The sequence below is a fragment of the Lolium perenne genome, chromosome 5 (assembly GCF_019359855.2).
Source record: "Lolium perenne isolate Kyuss_39 chromosome 5, Kyuss_2.0, whole genome shotgun sequence".
In the NCBI taxonomy this organism is placed as follows: Eukaryota; Viridiplantae; Streptophyta; class Magnoliopsida; order Poales; family Poaceae; genus Lolium; species Lolium perenne.
In genome coordinates this window covers 223,147,076-223,168,245 of record NC_067248.2, presented here as the reverse complement: position 1 = coordinate 223,168,245, position 21,170 = coordinate 223,147,076, and the positions used below count along the sequence as shown (strand labels likewise).

The following is a 21,170-nucleotide window of genomic DNA, read 5'->3' as shown; positions in this document are numbered from 1 at the left end:
ACACCAAGGAAGTGTGGACGAGAACGCGTCTCGGTTGGTATCAAGTATAAGTTCTCTTATGGGAAAAGTAACACACCTTTGCAGAGTGTATTAAATTGTGGCTTGTCACTCCCTGTTCCGGGAAGGGATCTACGAATGCGGCAGGAAAGGAACTCCGTGAAGTTCTGGTCAACCTGTGAAGACTGGCGGGCATAGTTTTCAAAATAAAATAAACATTTTGAAGAAAAAATTTCAAAACATGCATAGACCTGAGATTTTCTGATCAATGGTCGTAGCTAGTGCATCAAACACCTTTTCTCTTTTGAAATTGCTGAGTACCTCTATACTCACTTTCTTTTGACACCCTTGCTAGACTGTGACAATGAAGTGGAGGCCAATGATGGAGCACCAGAAGGAGACTACGATCTGGTCTATGAGGAACCTGATCTGTCAGGAGGAGTGGAAGGCGTGGGACTACGGAATAGTCTACGAAGCTGACAACAATGAGGCGGAAGAGTAGTGTCTTACCCTAGACATCTTAGAGCCAAGCAGCGTAGTAGCTTTCCTAAATAAGTTGCTGAGCTCAGTATGATCTTTAAGTTAACTTGTAAGAGTATTATAGTAGTATCGTAGGGTGTTCTCATCGGACCTGTGAGAATACCAACTTGTTAAGACCATGTTTGTAATATAATCTAGAGTGTTATGACCTGCAATATTTTTGTTGTACCACTCTGATGTATGTGATATTTGTGAAGAAGTCCCTTCATGAAGATCATATCAACGACTTGTATACTACAACATGCAGTGGTATGCTGGGTCACCGCAGAAAACCTTATTTTTTGTATTTTTCAATTTCAAGGACCTTACGAAGCTGAATTGATTGGAGAAAATACACAACTAGTTTTTCAATGAAATGAAGATCCTCAGCTTTGGAAGGGTGATAGAGAAGACACGAGGCTCTGGGGAAGGCAAATGGTACGAAAACCCTGGTCCCGCCATGGTGGGTCCCTAGCGCCTTGAGTGTCTCCTCCTTTTATCAAGTTCTCTATCTCGTGAAAATGGGACACCATAATTTCAGGGACTTTTCAGTGGCGGCGATGGAGGCATAAATTCTTCTTCTCCGGTATAGTGTAGATTATGTTGCTCTGTGGCTGCCGCCGAGTGGAGATCGAAGTCATCATCCCCACCAACCCCTCTTTATCATAGGGGGAGACCATCAACAACATCTTCACCAGCCCCATCTCCAAGATCGATGTCACCCCCGTGTAGTTTCTGTAGATCAGAACCCTAGATCATCTTTGTGGTATATTGTGCATGATTATACTTGCTTATTTGAGATTATTTGGTGGCGCAGCTATATTTTCTTATTGTTTTGTATCCCTTACGCCATTGATCATATCCATGTTTAAGAGTTGTGAGTAGTTCACTATGTTTCTAAGGGCGTATGGTGACTTGGCCATGGTTTCTATATAGTATGCTATGAGTATTTGATCAAGTTTTGTACTTGAATGTACATTACTTCACCTATATGGGCCCATAGAAACTACACCTTAGATTAGGGAAAAGAGGAGGAATATGAATGGTAACAATTATGTATAGTGTCTCGTACTTACAATAGGGGTTATTTATCGGGGACCATAAAGCTTTAAGCTTTGGTTGGAGTTTTGTCTTAATAAATCCTTTGATTGCTCATGAAAGTGGCCCTAGGTTCAATAACTAGGGGTGTAATTGATCACGTGCATGGATACACCTATCTTAGGCTCCATCCAAAAAGGAATAAAACTTGACAAAATTTTCATCATGTTCATCTAGAAATCACATGGTTAATAATATGCGTGTCACCCTCGGGAACGTCTAACTCACATAAGTGCACACCAAGCTTGTCCCCTTGGTGTATAGAGGACTAGGATCCCTATGAAAAAACTTTTTATTCGTTACTTCATTGCTTTTCATTTACCTTTTTTGTGTGTTTACTTTGAAGGAAATAAAATACACAAAGCCTTGCATCTTTTGTTGTTTACTAATGTTAAATTAGAGAGTCATTTCGTGAGCTTCTTGTGGGTTTGACACTCTTACTTATAAAAGGTAATATAATTGATCTACTACACTTGTGGGTTATCAACATCTATGTTTCATGGGATCGAGGCGAATGTATGCCGATATTCACATGGAGCTGAGGTTGAAGAGGAAGAAGTGGTGCTTGCCAAAGTCTCTAGGATCATGACAATCATGGTGGGTTCGTCCAATGAGTACAAGATGGTAACATAGTTTTGTAATTTTTGTTGAAGACATCTAGAGTTGGACAGTGAAGAAGGTTGATGTCAATACCTTCCTTATTGTGTTCCCCAACACAACAAATCATATAGTGATTAGGAGGTTTAAGAAAATGTTTCTACTTTGTAACAAAAATATATTAGAGCTATTTTGGTAGGTTTTGTAATGATATCTGGATTGTTTGAAAAACTCAATGAGATCTTGGTTAGAGGTTTTGTAATTCTCAAATAATCGAAGAAGGTGGCTAGACAACTAGCCTTCCTTGTGGGGAGCGAATAATTGTAGACAAAGTTTCTCTAAAGAAATTAAACTGAGTGTGGATCTTGTTAGCCCTGTAAGATATGGGTTGTGAATGATGTTTACATGAACGACCAGATCATATGGTAGGTGGAAATAAACACATGGGTATAACCGCATAAGAGAAAATGCGACACGGAATAGGAAATGAAAAACGTGATAGTAATGAAGATAAACCTGAGCGTGCAACATGTGAGGAAGGTGGGGTAGTAATGACCATGAAGAGGACAAAGCTGAAACACCCTAGTTCAAAAATCGATCCACCACCAGTTTTTTTGGCTCCATACTCACGTCAAACAAGACAATGTGTGACACGGCACAACTGAAGAGACTTTTTTCATACAATGGAGCATGGCCCAAATAAACGATGGGACAGTAGGATGGACTGTAAATAGGATACTTGTTGCTAATGAGCCACACTTATACCAAATCCTAAGGGAAGCTGGCAGGAAGGGTGGGCCAAGGCCCAATATGGTCATAGGTGATATGTCAAAGAAGATGATGTAAACTCCAAAGTCTTAGAAGCACGAGAGGAAACAACACACCACACGAGAAACTGATTTTGCCGGTGCCTGGTATCGAAGCGGCAATAAGAGGCGACATGATGAATGAAGTCGCCTGTCGAAGAATAGATGGCGGGAGGGGTCGCAGCAACAATAGCCTGTCACCAATGGAAGCCATCCAGATGACCAGTTCAACTCAAAGTACTTCTGGGCATGTTAAAAATTAGTTCTGCTTCATCCTTCAACGGTTATCGTGACATATATAATCGCCAATCCCTATTCGTTGGTCAGTAGAGGCGATATTTGTTCAAGATTCAACTTCAACATATTTTCAATTTTTAACATTTTTTTAATTTTAAATTTTTTATCTGAACATTTCTTAAGTTTGAACATTTTTGAATTTGAATATTTTTCAAATATAAATATGTTTTAAATCTAAAAAAGAAAAAATGGGAAAAAGAGAAATGGTACATGTTGTTGGGCCACATTCGTTGTGTCCCACCCGATATAACCCATGCATATGTCAACAGTGATGATCGTGCTTTTTTTGAACTTTAGGCAACTTTATTACTGAATGAGAATACGGTCATCAACTATTACAGGAATTAAAAAATCTGGGGGATCTGAGAACCAAAAACCCCTAAAACCCTGTGAAGAACCGTATAGAGCAAGCTCATGAGCGGCAACATTGGCTTCTTGCGGAATATGTTGAAACGTTGCCATGCCAAGCATCATTAGTAAATGCCGGCAATCATCTATCACCACCGCAAAGGATTCTCTGAACTCTGACGGATCAAGAACAGCTTGAACCACCTCTAGAGAGTCTGACTCCACCACTAGGGAATTGGCATCGAATTTTTTAGCCAACTGAAGACCCAAGAGCAACGTCGAGACCTCCATTGATGTTGCATCAATCGCTGAATCAATATAGTCACAACTAGCTGCAATAAAAATTTCCTCCAGAATCCCTAATTATCGCCCATGTAGCATCTCTTCCTGAATCCGCATCAAATGCGGCATCAACATTCAGTTTATACACTCCAGTAGCCGGCCTCATCCACCCATTCTTGCGGATTGTATTACTAATTCCTCTCAGCTTGACACTATTAGCCAAAATACCTTGGATATTGATGATAGTTCTCTCCGGAGTCGGTACTGGCTCTTTATTTTTAATCTGCCTCCTCGACCACCACAAATACCAGCATGCGATCATAACTGTTTCAGCCCAGTGCTCCATATCACATGTTACACCACCAAGCCGAGGGGAGCACATAAATTCTTGAAGAACTAGACATCCAGATTGGTCCATCTGTACCGCCGAATTGATAGCCTTGGCAAGACCTAAACCCTCCCAAATTAAACCAACATTGATCTTGGGTGTTTAAACAACATGTGTCATAGGTCTTCCGCATCCACGGTATAGACTGGACAGTTTACAGCCGATCCAATATGACGATTAGCCAAAACACATAAACATGGAACAATCCCATGTAGCGCTCTCCAAGTAAAAATCTGAACTTTCCGAGACACTTTTGTTCTCAAAATTCTTTTCCAAACCTCATGAGATGACGATCTATCAGTGGCATCAGATCTCTGTGCCCTTCTCCTATACTCCACCCGCCACTCCATATGGTATGCCGATTTAACAATGAAGCAACCTGTTTTGTTGGTATTCCATGCGATGAAGTGAGGCTGATCATAGTTTGGCAACAATATCCTTAGAATGCGGTACACATCCACGGACCAGAAATTCTCCCGGAGCAAATCCTCATCCCATCCCCCTGTTGTTGGGTTAATCAACTCCTCTACTCTTGTCAATAGACAACGACCTCTCGGAGTAGTCACCATCCGTGTCGGACTATCTGGCACCCAATGATCCGACCATATATTTATAGTACTACCATTTCCAGGTCTCCAAATGCAACCTCTTTTAAAGGTTTTCAACCCTGCCATAATACTCTGCCAGGTAAACGATGATCCCTTCTTCAGCTTAGCATTAATAAGATCACCATCTGGGTAGTATTTTGCACGCAGAACCTGAGCACATAAGGAACCAGGATCACTTAATAACCACCAGCATTGCTTAGCCAACATTGCCTGGTTAAAACAGTGTAAATCACGAAAACCCATCCCCCCTTCATTTTTACGAATAGTCATCTTCCACCACGCTATCCAGTGAATTTTGCATTGAGTACTTGTACCACCCCACCAGAACCTTGCAATTGCATTACAACCTAGGGCTGCGGCTGGCCGACGTCCCTCCGAGCGACGGCCCACAAAGCCTTCTGGTACACACGTCCGATGCTGATGCAAGGGCGTGCCACCTGACCTATACCTGGTCAGGAAGGTGATGGATATGCCTCGCTTAGTTTCCTGCATGGCATACACGTAAACATTAAATACGAGCCTCGATCGGCTCTCAGGTTATCCTGTGAATCGGCTCAGGGAGCCGATCCACCCATGATTCGTACGAGGTGCACAAATATATGGTGGTCCTGCTTGATCAAGATAAAGCTAATGAGATCTACGACGATTTAGGGTTTTCACCGCATAATCGGATCATCCTACTCAGGATTGGGCCTCGCGGCCACGCACGGTGATCATAAGCCGATCCTAGACAAGGCCTAAAAACCAACACGAGGTTGATCCTCGGAACATCCTGTCTAGGACTAGCAAACGACACCCTACGTGCCGCTGGATCCTCCAGCCCCTTGTAAGGCCTAACTATTGCAGATATTAAACTAATCCTTGATGAACAAGGAGCAACCGTAACGGACCAGATCTACTAAATAATGATCAAGCGGGGTGCCGCCCCCACACCTAAGATAGGTGTGAGGGCGGCTAGACATGCAAGGGTTGCACTACGATAGCATGTTACGCGAAGAACTATGCTAACCCTAACACATCTATGATAACTACGTTGCTCGCCATCAAAAAGGCTTCAGTACGAGCAACGCATGAACAACGTGGGGCTTGTGCTGCCTAGATCGCAAGATGCGATCTAGGCAGCATGTTGCTTACCGGTAGAAACCCTCGAGACGAAGGAGTTGGCGATGCGCCGAGATTGATTTGGTTGGTTCAACGTTGGTTGTTGTTTATTCCATAAACCCTAGATACATATTTATAGTCCAGGGGACTTTCTAACGTGGGAACAATCCCCACCGTGCACGATACAAACTCTAACTTTCAATCTAAAATGCAATCTACTATAATTAAAGATACACGGGCAATCTAGCCCAAACTCTTCGTGCATGGCCGCTTCAGAGATCTTCCACGTGTAATCTTCCAAGCCCATCTCTCTTACGGCCCACTTCCTGATTTGGCCAAAATCTGGTGATAACACATGCCCCCCCTGGTTTTGGCAATGATAATTTCAAAACCACTCTGTTTTTCCTTCGAAGGGTCATGTCGTGGCAGAGCAGACCTATCACAGTATTCTTCATCATGATGCCCTGTCTTTCCAGTTTCTCTGCAAAATTCGATAGCTTTGGCATCACTTCCTCGGAAACTACAATGGCATTAAATTTCCACCAGGCTCCTCATTATTTAACCGTGCCGATTGATTAGCCCACTTCATCCCCTTCCTCTGTTCCAGCCATCGGCACCAAAAAAACCCTCTTCCTCTGTAGCGATGCCTTCCTCTTCCTCTGTCTCCTCCGGCCTCTCCCTCCAGTCCTTCTCTTCGAGCGAGCCGGAGTGGAACTCCGACCACGCGCCAGTGGACGACCTGCCTCTGACCGATGGGGAAGAGGACCTCAAGTTCCTCATCGATGGGGAGCTGATAAGCGAAAGTGAAGACGACCTCCATCCTTGGGCGAAACCCACCTCCCTCGACGGGAAGGGGGAAGAAGTAGAGGAAGAGGAAGGAAAAGAGGAGGGCGCCCCCTTCCCCCGCTAAGCTTCTGCCGGCCAAGCGATTCCGCGCTTGGGCGGACAGTGAGGACGATGATGATGACGAGGAGGAAAAGGAGGAGGATGAATCCTCCTCCTCCATTGGGTATCCGCCGACCAAGCGCTTCCGCTCCTGGGCGGACAGCGAGGATGATGATGATGACGAGGAAGACGAAGCTCCGGCCAAAGGTTGGGGCAGCAGCGACGAGGAGCTTCCTGGGAGCAGCGCCGACGACATCGACGACGGCGATGATGAGGACAGCGACGACTAGTAGAGTAGGACTAGTAGTAGCAGTGCACTAGGCGCTAGATCCTTCTTTTGAGAGCCATCGGCTCTTTCTTGTAAAGCCGCTCCTTTGAATTAATGAAAATTGTTCTTTCAATTAACCCAATTTCATTCCTTCCGCCTGCCATGCCAAGACCGATAGCAACGTATCGGATTCCTTTTCTTTTGGACGCCCGTGAAGCCAGACTCACATGTCGATTAGCCCGTCAGTCAAGCCCTTCTCAAATTCAGGCTGCGATTTGATATCTGACCATAATTTTTCGCAATCCCTTAGCCGATGACTACTCATCGGCTATTTTGAGAATTCAGTCCCTTTCCTTTTCTTGCAGCGACAGGACGGTCCAAAACCTGTAAAGCCGACGGCCTCCTTTTCCAGTTCCTCTCCGTAGCTTTAGCAGTTTTCCTTTGCAACACCTGAACTGCCCCCCGAGCCTTAATCAAGGCGAGAATACCGGCGAGGATGCACAGATCGTTGATCAGCTTTCTTCCACTGAACGTCGATGTTGATGTGAACTTTGAGCACATAGCCAGTAGGTCTTGGTCTTGTGTAACTGTACTAGAGTCGATGGCTGCGCATCGGCTGTATGTTATGAAATTTTTTTTTACTGGCCGATTTTTCCTAATCGGCCCCCAATGTTCCACTGCACACCTGTTTACACATGTTTACCTGCACATGTTTATCTGACTATATGCCCCCCGAGCCGAATCTGCCAGCTGACTGCAGATATCGGCTTTTGTGGTTAGCCAGGGCACTGCACTTGCACGTTGGCTCCGCAAGGATTCGTGCTGATTTTCATCCGCCGACGTGGCCGCTGCCCAGTAGCTCGATGCTGAACACAAGCAGAACATGTGGTTAAGATAATTTTGGCCGATCGCGGGAATCGGCCTCCATATCGATTGAAGTGCTGACTGAAGATTCTGTAATGTCCCTTCATAATTTTTTGGGGCCGATCACAAGGATCAGCCTCGCTCCGTTTGCTCATCAGTTTGTTTCAGCTACTCAGTCAGGCTGGTGGATAAAACCAGCCCAACCTCTGACTTGATGCGCTTGCCGTCGTCCACCTTGAGTGCATCGTGTAATCGTGGAGCACTAAGCTCCGTCGGAAGGACGAGCACCATGTTTGTGCCAGCCGATGTTTCATCATCGGCTTTCCTTTGCTTGGGGCGCCACTCCATTTTCCGTGGACGACCCTCTTCGTCCAGGGTTCGCTGAACTTTCGCAGCCAGATCAGGTCGTGCCTTCCTTAACGTATGCAAGTATAACCTTTCGGCTTCCTCCAGGCCGCGCAATCGCTGAACCCTGCGCTTTTGTGAACGGCTGAGTCCATCAGGGCACCACCTTGGCCGGTGGTACCTGTCTTCTTCTTCTTGTCCCTCGTCTTCTGAATCCTCGAGATCTGCCCACCGAGGGGACTCAGCGCATTTGCTTTGTGGTGGGAGAGGCCCTAAGCGCCTGAACACAGACACGTTGGCCGCCTCCTTCTTCTTCTGGTTGCATTCTGAGCAATTGCCGATTGTGGGCAATCGGCTCATTCCTGAATCCCAGCAGTGTCTGAAGAAGGGGCAGTCCCAGTGCCTGTCGTTGTCATCTTGCTCCCTTGATTCTCCTTTGGCACGGCGCTCGTGTTCCTCCTCATCGTGATCGTGCCGACGATATCTTCTGGCTTCTCGAGCCAGACGATCTCTTTCATCATCATCACTGGATCGTCGGCGTCGGTCATACTGACTCACATACTTGTTGAGGAGGTGATCAGAGAGGGGTCGCTGATATCTCATGTTCTTCACTTCTCCCTCTGTGACGTAGCGCTTGCCATCATGACGGAGCCGATCGCGTGGAGCGGCCTCCTCTGTGTCCTTGCTACGAGAGCAGCTGCCCTCGTCTCCATCTTTGCCAGAGTGATGCCCAGGTCCTACCATGTTGATGCTGAACGAGGACCCTGGCTGGCAACCTTCAGGGTAAGTGCATTCTACCATGTTAACGGCGGGGAAGGGTTGGGTGTCGACCTTCATGGCGTACTGATTGAAAATCAGACGCCCTTTTTCTATCGCCGCTTGGATGTGCTGACGCCACACCCTGCAGTCGTTGGTGGCATGGGAGAGCGAGTTATGCCATTTGCAGTATGGCTTTCCGTTCAGCTCTTGCACCGTGGGGAATTTGAGACCTTCGGGAATCGTCAACTGCTTCTCCTTGAGCAGGAGGTCGAAGATTTGCTCGCCTTTGGTCACGTCAAAATCAAACCCCCGGGGCGGGCCTGGTGGCTTTACCCATTTGCAGGACACGGGGGTTCCTCCCCGGGTCCATTCAGCCACTGCTACCTCTTGATCTCCCGCAGAAACTTCGTCTTCCTCTGCATCGACCAGGACTACTGTACGCTTGAATTTGTCCTGGTACAGGTCCGGGTGGCGCTGTTCATATGCCGACAGCTTCTGAACCATGTGCGCCAGTGAGGGATAGTCTGCTTGGGAGGCCATGTCCTTGAGCGGTGTTTTGAGGCCCGCTATTGCCAACTCGACTGCTTCCTTTTCAGTTATACGAACCGAATAACATCGGTTCCTAAGATTCCTGAAGCGCTGGATGTATTCTGTCACAGTTTCTCCACGCTTCTGACGTAATTGTGCTAGATCGGCAATGCCGGACTCGGAAGCCTCTGAATGGTACCGCATATGGAATCGCTCTTCCAATCGCTTCCAAGTCCGGATCGAGTCTGGTGGCAACGAGGTGTACCACCCGAAAGCCGATCCCGTGAGGGACTGTGAGAAGAGCCTCACGCGTAGTTGATCCGACACTGAGGCCGGTCCTAGTTGTGCCAAATATCGGCCTACGTGCTCGATGGAGCTGGAACCATCTGATCCACTGAATTTGGAGAAATCAGGGAGCCGATATTTAGGTGGTAGCGGGATCATCTCGTAGTCGTTGGGGTACGGCTTGGAATAGCCGATTGCCCTCCTTTTCGGCACCATGCCGAATCGATCTCTCGCATGGTACCGATCTGATCCGCCGTGCTGGCTGCAGGAGTTGAACTCTGAAGATTCGCCGGGGTGGCGTACTTAGCCAGCCATGTTTGCTTTTCCAGCTCGAGCCAACCGCAGGAGCTGAGCTCCGGAGGTTCGTCGGGGTGGCGTACTTAGTTAGCCACGTCTCGCTTCTCAAGATCTGTTGCCGACGTCCCTCCCTGTTTTCCCGAAGTCCCCGATGTTGTGGCCTGGTTTGTGAGCGCCCAGTTACCGCAAAGTGGCACATACGTGCACGTGTACCCGTGAGGTATCTCCTTAGGCGCCTCAGGCAAGAACTGGAAGTCACTAGGGTCACCACCGATCGTGTAGACGACGAATGCCGGTGACGCCGGCACTCTCGGTGCCGCCAACGCAAATGGCAGCGGTGGACGGGACTGGAGTGGCAACTCTCCTTGATGCGTCCCAAGAGCTGGTCCTGACGGCGAGTGCGGTGCCTCATGATCTCTGGATCACGCGAAGAGCGACACGCTCCAACGTGTTTACCAGGTTCTCGAGTGGCGGTGTAGCGAGTGAGCCACCAAGTAGTTGATCTCTCGCCGCAGGACCCGGTGCGTTCCTCCGACGGGGCAGAGAGGTCTATCCCATCTAGCGCACCATTAGGCGAGAACCCCTTCCACCTGATGCCATGTGAACGGGTTCTGTGGAAAGAGCCGATGAGGTCGGCCTCGAGGATGACCTTGATCTCATCATACTTCTTCTTGAGCTCATCGGTCAGATCCTCGTACGTGACTGGAGTGCCGTCCGCCATCTCAGATGTAGATGGCGATGTGGTTGATGTAGAAGCTTGTCCCACCGGGCGTGCCAGAATGTGTTGACGTCCGAAACCCACCGGCGGGCAGCGACGGGCAACACCGTAGAGCCGGAACAACCTAGGGCTGCGGCTGGCCGAGGTCCCTCCGAGCGACGGCCCGCAAAGCCTTACGGTACACACGTCCGATGCTGATGCAAGGCGTGCCACCCGACCTATACCTGGTCGGGAAGGTGATGGAGATGCCTCGCTTAGTTTCCTGCATGGCATACACGTAAACATTAAATACGAGCCTCGATCGGCTCTCGGGTTATCCCGTGAATCGGCTCGTGGAGCCGATCCACCCATGATTCGTACGAGGTGCACGAATATATGGTGGTCCTGCTTGATCAAGATAAAGCTAATGAGATCTACGACGATTTAGGGTTTTCACCGCATAATCGGATCATCCTACTCAGGATTGGGCCTCGCGGCCACGCACGGTGATCATAAGCCGATCCTAGACAAGGCCTAAAAACCAACACGAGGTTGATCCTCGGAACATCCTGTCTAGGACTAGCAAACGACACCCTACGTGCCGCTGGATCCTCCAGCCCCTTGTAAGGCCTAACTATTGCAGATATTAAACTAATCCTTGATGAACAAGGAGCAACCGTAACGGACCAGATCTACTAAATAATGATCAAGCGGGGTGCCGCCCCCACACCTAAGATAGGTGTGAGGGCGGCTAGACATGCAAGGGTTGCACTACGATAGCATGTTACGCGAAGAACTATGCTAACCCTAACACATCTATGATAACTACGTTGCTCGCCATCAAAAAGGCTTCAGTACGAGCAACGCATGAACAACGTGGGGCTTGTGCTGCCTAGATCGCAAGATGCGATCTAGGCAGCATGTTGCTTACCGGTAGAAACCCTCGAGACGAAGGAGTTGGCGATGCGCCGAGATTGATTTGGTTGGTTGAACGTTGGTTGTTGTTTATTCCATAAACCCTAGATACATATTTATAGTCCAGGGGACTTTCTAACGTGGGAACAATCCCCACCGTGCACGATACAAACTCTAACTTTCAATCTAAAATGCAATCTACTATAATTAAAGATACACGGGCAATCTAGCCCAAACTCTTCGTGCAAGGCCGCTTCAGAGATCTTCCACGTGTAATCTTCCAAGCCCATCTCTCTTACGGCCCACTTCCTGATTTGGCCAAAATCTGGTGATAACACTTGCAGACTTGCTTAGGTATGTTAAAAATTGACATAGCATATGCCGGTATAGCCTGAGCTATTGCCTTCAGAAGTATTTCCTTACCTCCCATAGACAGAAGGTTCTCATTCCAACCATTAATCCGCTGACAAATTCTTTCAATCAAGTGTTGAAAGCAATTACTTCGATCGATGCCAACAATACTTGGCAGCCCAAGATATTTGTCTGACAAAGATTCCACCAGCATATTGAGGTGTACACAAATCTCTTCCTGGATAAGAACATTCGTATTTGGGCTGAAAAAATGCTAGACTTTGCTTCACTTACAAGTTGGCCTGAGCTTGCGCAATACATCTCTAGTGCACTTCGGAGAGCCGTGGCATTGGACAAATCAGCCGACATCAAGATCAGAGAATCATCAGCAAAAAGAAGGTGTGACACTGACGGTGCATTCCGGCACACTCTGACCCCTTGAATACCACCAGTCATCTCCTCATACGCTAGAAGGCTGGACAAGCCCTCAGCACAAATCAAGAATAAATATGGTGACGGAGGATCACCCTGTCTAATACCCCTTGTAGGAGTAAAGGTCTCGGTTTCTTCCGAATTGAACCAAACCCTGTAGTTTACCGGAGAGACACATGCCATGATAAGGTTAGCCCAGCCGTGGTCAAAACCTAGTCGCATCATCATATCCCGAAGAAAATTCCATTCCACATGATCATACGCTTTGTGCATGTCCAATTTAACCACAGAAATACCTCTATTCCCTTGTCTCTTCGTCTTGATTGCATGGAAACTTTCATAGGCAACCAACACATTATATGTAATGAATTTTCTTGGGGCAAAGGCACTCTATGTCTTCGAGATGATATCAGGTAATAGAGCTTTCAATCTTCTCGACATCACTTTTGAAATCATCCTGTAAATAACATTACAAAGGCTAATAGGCCGGAAATGTGTAGCTAGTTCCGGACTTTCCACCTTAGGGATTAAAACTATAGCAATTTTGTTCCAATCATTAGGTATCACACCGGTATTTAGTGCTTGCAGTACCTCACGGGTAACCTCGTCGCCAACCACATCCCAACTTATAGAACACTCATTCGCAAAAAAAAAAAAAAAGCTTATAGAACACTGCATGCAACCCAACAGTGATGATCGTGCAAGTTCAGCCCAAGTGCCTAGGTCGAGGGAAAGTTCGATCAACGGCTCGGTTTTTCTCAGGTCTATCTAATATGCACTGTAGGGCCCACACCCAATGCCTCGTGGGTCCTCACACTCCACACCGGGTGCGGCCTTTCCTACCCGTCCGATCAACGGGCAAACGCATCCGGTGCCGTCCATTTCCGCAACACCGCGGCAACCAGCAGAGCACTCGTCTCCAGTCCGCATAACCGGGGAGAACGAATCGAACGAGGCGTCGGAGACGACGGGGAGGGAGCTTGCGCCGCGATCGGAGCGAATGGAGACGGCGGCGTTCTCCGCGGCGGCGCCGCATCCGGGCGCGGGGCTGGGTCTGGGCGGCGGCGGGGCGGTGGACGAGCAGCAGGCGGCGGGGGTCGGGATCCTGCTGCAGATATCCATGCTCGTGCTCTCCTTCGTGCTCGGCCACCTCCTCCGCCGCCGCAAGTTCTACTACCTGCCCGAGGCCAGCGCATCCCTCCTCATCGGTACGTACGTGCCCTACCCTGACAACCCACCCCTTCCGCCCCTCAGAGGCTCGTAGTTCGAAATGCCGGCTTGAGGTGTCTTCGCGATCGTTGTGCATACGATCCTCCTGCTGTTCTGATCCCGCGTCCATTTATTTGGTTGGTGAGCCGCAGCTGATTGGTTCAGGAATTGGGGTTGTTTACTGACGCGATATGAATCGCTCAAGTGTTCAGTGGCGGGCGGTGATGGTATATGGTTGCGACTTTGAGAGGAACAACTGCGCGTGAGCGTTTCGTTTGCACCTTCGAGTGCGTGAACCGGATGAACATATTAAAATGCATATGCTGCATTCTGCAGGTGCTACTGCGTCCTTCTAACAGTGGTCATTTTCAGTGCTGTCAGTGACTGTGTGGTTCAGTTGGTTGTGATTGGTGTCGCTTCCCAATTTATTCAGATATACGATGAGTGATGTCCCATTTGGGTTATGTTAGCTATCCATTATTTGGGTCACTCGTTGGGTTACCACTTACCACTCACTGTTGATAATTTCCACTATGATTCGCGTTAATTTCAAGCCTGCCGATATTATAATTCGGTACAGAGGTAGTATAGTTTGTAAATGCACAACTTGTGCGTTGAAAATGGGTGCAACGGTTTTCTATCTGATAATGTTTGAGAACTGTGGCAGACCAGCTTGTTTACAGTCCTGCTGGGTATAAGTGTAATGTGATTTCATCTTTTTCTAGAATGTGTATGTATTGTTATAGTTTACTCCGTACAATTTCTAGGCCCTTCTGAACTAAGTATTAATGCTACCCTTAAGTTATTTCTGCAACCTCTTCATTTTCCTCCCAAGTACAATAAATACTAGTCATAGGCTCAATTCTTGATGAAATTAATGAGGGGCCAAATAGGAACAACATGACAACACATTTTTTTTTCGAGAATGACATGCGCAACAGTTCATTTGGTGTCTACAAGGACTTTGGTTGTAGTTAAAAATTCTAAGTCGAATTACGATGTGGATCGGAGGGCGTATTACAGTTTCTGGTAACACCGAGGCATTCTAGTAGTTGATATTAGATCTTCTTTACCTTACTCTCTCTTTGAGTGATATTGCCCTTCCCTTTTTTTTTGCCAAAAATCCACCAATCTATTGATAATCATCAACAATAGTATAAAAGAGCTTTAAAAGTAAAACAAATTACAAAAATATTCTTGAACCACGCCTAGCAAAGACTACATGCACTATAGCGAGCCAAAGGCACGCAACTGTCTTCACCCCTCCCTCACTGGAACAGCCAAGGAAAACTTGACGCAGTAGAGTTTGTTGTAGTAGACAGACGGGAAGTCATCGTGCTAAGGCTCCAAAGGATTAGCACACCATAGCAGCAACAATTGCCAAAGATGAGAACCGTAGATCGGAAGAGTCAGACTTGCAACAGCACCAACTAACACGAAAAATGACCGGATCCGAGGAGATCCTTCGAGAAGACAACTCCACACGACCTCTGCCGGCGCTACGCACACCGCCGAAACGGGGATAGAGCGCGGAGGACCTTATTAATGTAACCGCTGCCTCACCATCTTGAAGAAGACACCTATAGAGACCTTGGTCCAAGAATCTTCTTTTTGTAATTTTGCTGAAACAAATACCTAAAAGAAAGAACTAAAACCTCTCTTCCACGATTTTAGTTTAATTGCTGAAACAAGGCCTGTTGGCTGTATATGAAACTACGTGGCACTAGTATAAAAGTACTCCGGCACAAAGTATTTATGTAGTAAACCTATGAATGGCTTTCTGTAGAGAGTAAACTATATGTGAAGTTATAATACCGACAAGTACAAATCACACATATTATTAGTGTACTAGAGTATCTAGAACAAAAGTGGTGATTTGTCATACTAGTTTACAGAGGTACATTGAATATTATATAATTATACCATTGTTCTGTAATTGTTTAATCTTTTTTTATCAGGGATGATTGTTGGAGGATTTGCTAACATATCAAACACGCAGAAAAGTACTAGGTATGTTCTCACTCTCTTTATGCTTTGTCCCGATTGAGAAAATTATCCTGTAAATTATCATTATTCTGTTCAATCTTTGATGTTTGTCTACTTCCTATGTTAATTCAGGAGATGGTTCAATTTTCGAGAGGACTTCTTCCTTCTCTTTTTACTTCCTCCAATTATATTATATCCTTTACTATGTCAATTTTGTTTCTAAATTATTTTTTGGGAAGTTTGACATGTTTTACTTGACTGCACCTTACTCAGTCGGGATTTAACTTAGCACCAGTAAGTGCTGAATTATTAAGGCCCGTAGTTCCTTAATGTTCCATCAGTGCAGGCTCAAACCTAATAATGTCAAAATTTGTTTCTGGCAGAAACCATTCTTTTCAAATTTTGGTGCTATCATAACTTTCGCAATCCTGGGAACCTTCATTGCTTCCATAGTTACGGGGCTTCTCGTGTAAGAAACCATTTTCTATTGCCTCTTTGCATATTTCCCTTTGTTAATAAGCATCTAACATGGTTTACCTTTGTTGCAGCTATCTTGCTGGGTTAATATATATCATCTATAGGTTGCCTTTGGTTGAATGTATGATGTTTGGTGCTCTTGTGTCAGCAACAGATCCTGTAACTGTGCTATCTATATTTCAGGTTTATGCCATCTCTTCTTATACTAACATGTGCAAGTTTAGTTACTGTTTCTCAAAAGAAATGATTTACATATTATTCGTGGAATTACAGGAACTCGGCACCGATGTGAACCTCTATGCTCTTGTTTTTGGAGAATCTGTTCTAAATGATGCTGTATGTATAATTTTTCTACTTAGATATTTTTAAATGTTTTCTAGTGATGATCACTTATTGCTTGGTATGTACCTATGGTGTGACAATTAAGGTGGCTATATCCTTGTACAGGTGAGGATGTTATTACTAAGATTTCAGTTATGTGCTTCCTTTCATAATCCTGCTTTAAGTACCTTATTGATTCAGGACCATGGCATCTATGAGGACGAATTCTCCCGATCAGAATTTTGTCGTAGTCATCTTGAGGTTTCTTGAGAACTTCGTTGGTTCAATGTCATCAGGTAATGCAATTCTAGTTCGTCAAATCTACTCATGCGTGGAACAGATTCCAGTAGACTTTAGTATTTTCTTCGTCAATCAGATTACTCTCTTGCTTTTCCTTATGACTGTATGCAAACTTTAATCTGTTATGCTACATTTCATATTTCAACTCACTTTTTAATGCAGGAATCGGAGTTGGGCTTATCTCTGCTCTCATATCCTCTACATTGCCTTTTGTTCAGTTAGCAGGAATCTAACTTTTAATAACGTTGTCATTGCTTCGTTAATGTGATTCATGCAATTAATGTGATTCAAATTAGTAACCCATCTGGAAAGTTAAGTAACATTGTAAATATAGCAATATGGCATATGAGTCTGCAGGCATCTGGACTGTTTTCTCTTGTTTCTGAGTGTAACTCAGAATGATCGCCATCTTTTTCTCCTAAGATTACCTTGAAATGTTACACCTATAATGAACAAAAATGCGCAAGTTGTTGGAAAATACAAAAGGCCATAACCTGGATTACATCGACCAAGTTGAAGTGTAGGACTTCCTTAAATATCCAAAATAGAGATATTTCTGTAGGACCATCAGTTAGAACACTTTGTATCAATATGTGGTACGATGATAATCTTTCTGGGTCTAGAAGGAAAAGTAAAAGCTCATATATTCTGTAAATTATCAACCAGTAGAGAGTATAAAATCTGTTGTTCCATACATAACACTATAGATCTGAACATTGGTAGATATTTCTTGTTCTCATTTGCATCGTGTTGTCTAGCCATATGCATGCATGAACTCCTTAATTCTATCAAACCTCTTCAAGTATGCAGAACTTGGCGTCGAGAAGTAAGTAAGATCTAACACATCTATTTTTTCCAAACTAGAGTTTAGCGTAAAAGCAACTAAATTTCTTAATTTTCATTTGCAGCCTTCATAATCTGGAGAGTTGCTTGTTTGTGCTTTTCCCTTACTTCTCGTAAGTCTTAAGCCTATCTACTTTGAACTATGTTTCAATGTTTCGTTCATTCACACATTACTATTAGTAACTACCGTTTGTGTTAGGTACATGTTAGCTGAAGGCCTTGGCTTGTCTGGCATTGTTTCTATTCTCTTTACCGGGATTGTAAGTTTTAGTTTTGAGAACGCTGCCTTGTATTTCTTTTGTACCTTGGAGTTAAACTTAGTTACAGAATTTCTACAGCGACTGTGACACGCAAAATCCTAAATCCTAAATCCTTGAACAAATAAGATACATTGTAACATGAAATTAAAGTTTTATTTCAGGTAATGAAGAGATATACATTCTATAACTTATCAGCAGATTCTCAGCGTTTTACTGCTCGTTTTTTCCATTTGCTTTCATCACTAGCAGAAGCATTCATGTAAGTCAGATTCTAATTGTGACATGTTTAACTTAACTAATTTAGTTAATAAGCTGGTGATTATTCTTCTAAACAGATTCATATACATGGGGTTCGATATTGCAATGGAACGTCAGAGCTGGTCTCATATTGGATTCATATTTTTCTCGATTGTATCCTTCTTTGGTTCTGCACCAACATGTTAAAATCCCTTTATTATTGTTGTTTCCTTAACTTTTTTTCTTTCTCTTTTGTCAACTAATGCAGGTCTTCATATTAGTTGCAAGGTATAATCCAATGAACTGTTCTATACATTGTTTCCTTGTTTGGTGGGTGTGTGACGTGTCAAACTTGGTTGCTGAATGTTTTGAGATTACAATGTATTCCATTATTTAACACATTTAGATTGTTTGACACCTAACTAGTTTTCTCTCCTGTGTTTGAAGGGCTGCAAATGTCTTCTCTTGTGCATACATATTAAATTTGGCACGACCACCTCATTCCCAAATACCTAGGCAATATCAGGTGGCCCTCTGGTATAGTGGTATGTATACCGCTAAACATGCTCATTAGATAAATAATAATGCTCATCAAATAAATAAGTTCATGTTTGAGGTACTAGATATTGATGCTTCCTTCTCAGGACTCAGAGGAGCTATGGCTTTTGCCCTTGCTCTTCAGTCAGTTCATGATCTTCCTGAAGGACACGGCGAGACAATTTTCACCGCTACCACATCTATTGTCGTTCTCACTGTAAGTTGCTGCATGTAGTTCTTTAGGATTTCCCTAAAGCTTCCTAAATAACTTTCTCTCTGCAACATCTCAGGTACTTCTGATTGGAGGCTCAACTGGAACAATGCTTGAAGCCCTACAAGTAGTTGGGGACAGTAACCGGTATCGACATCCGTACGAGGCAAGTGCGTTTGTAGTGTTCAACAGCAACAGATAGTTGGGTGCTGACTGCTGAGTGCCTATATATCGTTCAAATTGCGCCGGAGTTAATGTTCCTTTAAAAAATCAAATATCACGTTTCTCTGTATATGGCCATTTAGTTCCTACAAGAATATTTTTGTTCTTTTTGCTGTGATATCGTAAGTTCACATCCTTAGAGTCAAATGGTACTAAAAATAAAGAAAAAATCTGTACTCCCTATCAGATCAGTTCATAGCCTGCTATTTGTTCCCACAAAAATGGTGGTCCCTAAAGTGCAGCTGAGTCCATTTTGGCACTTGTAGCTGGATCATCGAATGTGAGATGCACTTCCACTGTTCACTTGTACTTATCCTTGTATATTTCACTGCTGTTATCTCAAATCCTGAGTATTACTAGCGGTTGATGATTATTGTTTCATAAGAAAGTACTGGTGGTTTATGTTTATGGATAGCTTACTTGCTAAATGCAGGAGAACTTCGATGGGAGCAATGCTGGTTATGAGGAAGGAACATCTACTCCGAGCAAATTTCAACTGAAACTCAGAGAACTTCGGAGAAGGTGCACTAATTAACACCTGATCTTGAAACTGTGCTATCTGTTGAACTTGCTTTCTTCTTCAGGGAGTTGGATAGAAAGTTTTGCCAACTGGCAACCCGTCATTACTTCTTGGCTGAAGTGGTTTGAAATAATTTGGCTATCCAATATAACGTCACATGAGTTCTTTCTTACAGAATCATCAGAAGTTGCTGATATGCATTATTTGTGTTGTGTTTTTGTGTTGATAACCTTCTCTAATATTTCTGTCTGTTGCAAGGAACTTTTCTAATCAACTTTTCCTTTTGTCCTGCAGCACTTCCTCTTTTGCTTTATTGGACAGGAACTATCTCACTCCCATTTTTACTTCTCAACATGAGGATGATGATGATGACGACGACGAAGACGATGTTGATGATGATTCTGGTAAGAGACATATCCTTGGTTTTCATTTTTTTTTCATAAAGAAATGTCAAGTGAAAATGTGCCTAAAGTCGCAACTCGCAACCTGTAAAATTGGTCCGTGAAATTTTAAAATAAATGTCCATATAATTTGTTATAATGCGGAAGGCTATGTTTTATGTCCATGTAAATATTTAAGGATCGAATTCAATCTCATTTGCGAGGTACAGAAATTAAATGCTTAGTGGTATGTTGGAAATGATACTGAATTTGATCCTTGTGTCGGCATAGAACATGCCCACGCCTCCCTGAAACTCACATTGTTTGAGGTTTTCTTTGGAACTTTTACACACGATTTTCACGTGATTTCGGAAATCCATTTTCACCATATAATTTTAATACCCACATGTAATATTTGCCTGAAACCAGTTGTAGTCAGGTGACAACAAGATGCTTTCCCTCATGAAGAGGCAAAACATGACAACTGGCTCACTTTATCTCTATTCTTTCCGTGCTCAGCTTCTCTCTGCACATTTAGATTGCCCTTTTTATAAGCTTGAGTATTCCTTACGGAGTGACTATTGTTCTGGGTAAAAAACAGGTGAAGCGTTAGGGATACCTGCGAGTGGAGAACTATAGCTAATGACTGGAAGCACAAGGTGACCAGTTTTCGATGGATTTGCAGAAAGAAGCTCTCAGATTCTCAAAAAAAAAAAAAAGCTCTCAGAGTTGGTGAGACTGCCACATATTAGACCAAGAGGCATAGCAGAGTAGTGTATGGAGACATTAGGATAGTTCAGCATGTGTTAGTAAAGAGTATTTTGCTTCCTTTGTAAGTATAGAGTTGGCGTGAAATTTTGTTCTTCCATTTTGCCGTCTTATGTAATTCTACGGGTTCATCCGAGTTGACCATGTTGGTGGTTTGAGGCATTGTCCACTGCTTTTGTGTGGCGTGGTACGGCTGTACGATGGAGCAGAATTTTAGTGTGTTTCAGCCACA

At 44.5% G+C, this 21,170-nt stretch overlaps 1 protein-coding gene across 1 annotated transcript; it reads left to right on the top strand.

Annotated features, from left to right (window-relative positions):
* Nucleotides 1–13,583: 13,583 nt before the first annotated feature.
* Nucleotides 13,584–21,170, top strand: LOC127302044 (sodium/hydrogen exchanger 6). Its single transcript, XM_051332386.2, has 22 exons — nucleotides 13,584–13,875; nucleotides 15,835–15,886; nucleotides 15,995–16,054; nucleotides 16,132–16,156; nucleotides 16,246–16,331; nucleotides 16,411–16,522; nucleotides 16,613–16,675; nucleotides 16,767–16,786; nucleotides 16,862–16,956; nucleotides 17,123–17,151; nucleotides 17,755–17,786; nucleotides 17,869–17,916; nucleotides 18,003–18,063; nucleotides 18,225–18,322; nucleotides 18,399–18,474; nucleotides 18,569–18,588; nucleotides 18,748–18,845; nucleotides 18,945–19,054; nucleotides 19,128–19,214; nucleotides 19,704–19,792; nucleotides 20,085–20,194; nucleotides 20,772–21,170. Exons 1-22 carry the CDS (start codon nucleotides 13,668–13,670, stop codon nucleotides 20,807–20,809), a joined length of 1,617 nt encoding a protein of 538 aa, XP_051188346.1. The 5' UTR covers nucleotides 13,584–13,667; the 3' UTR covers nucleotides 20,810–21,170.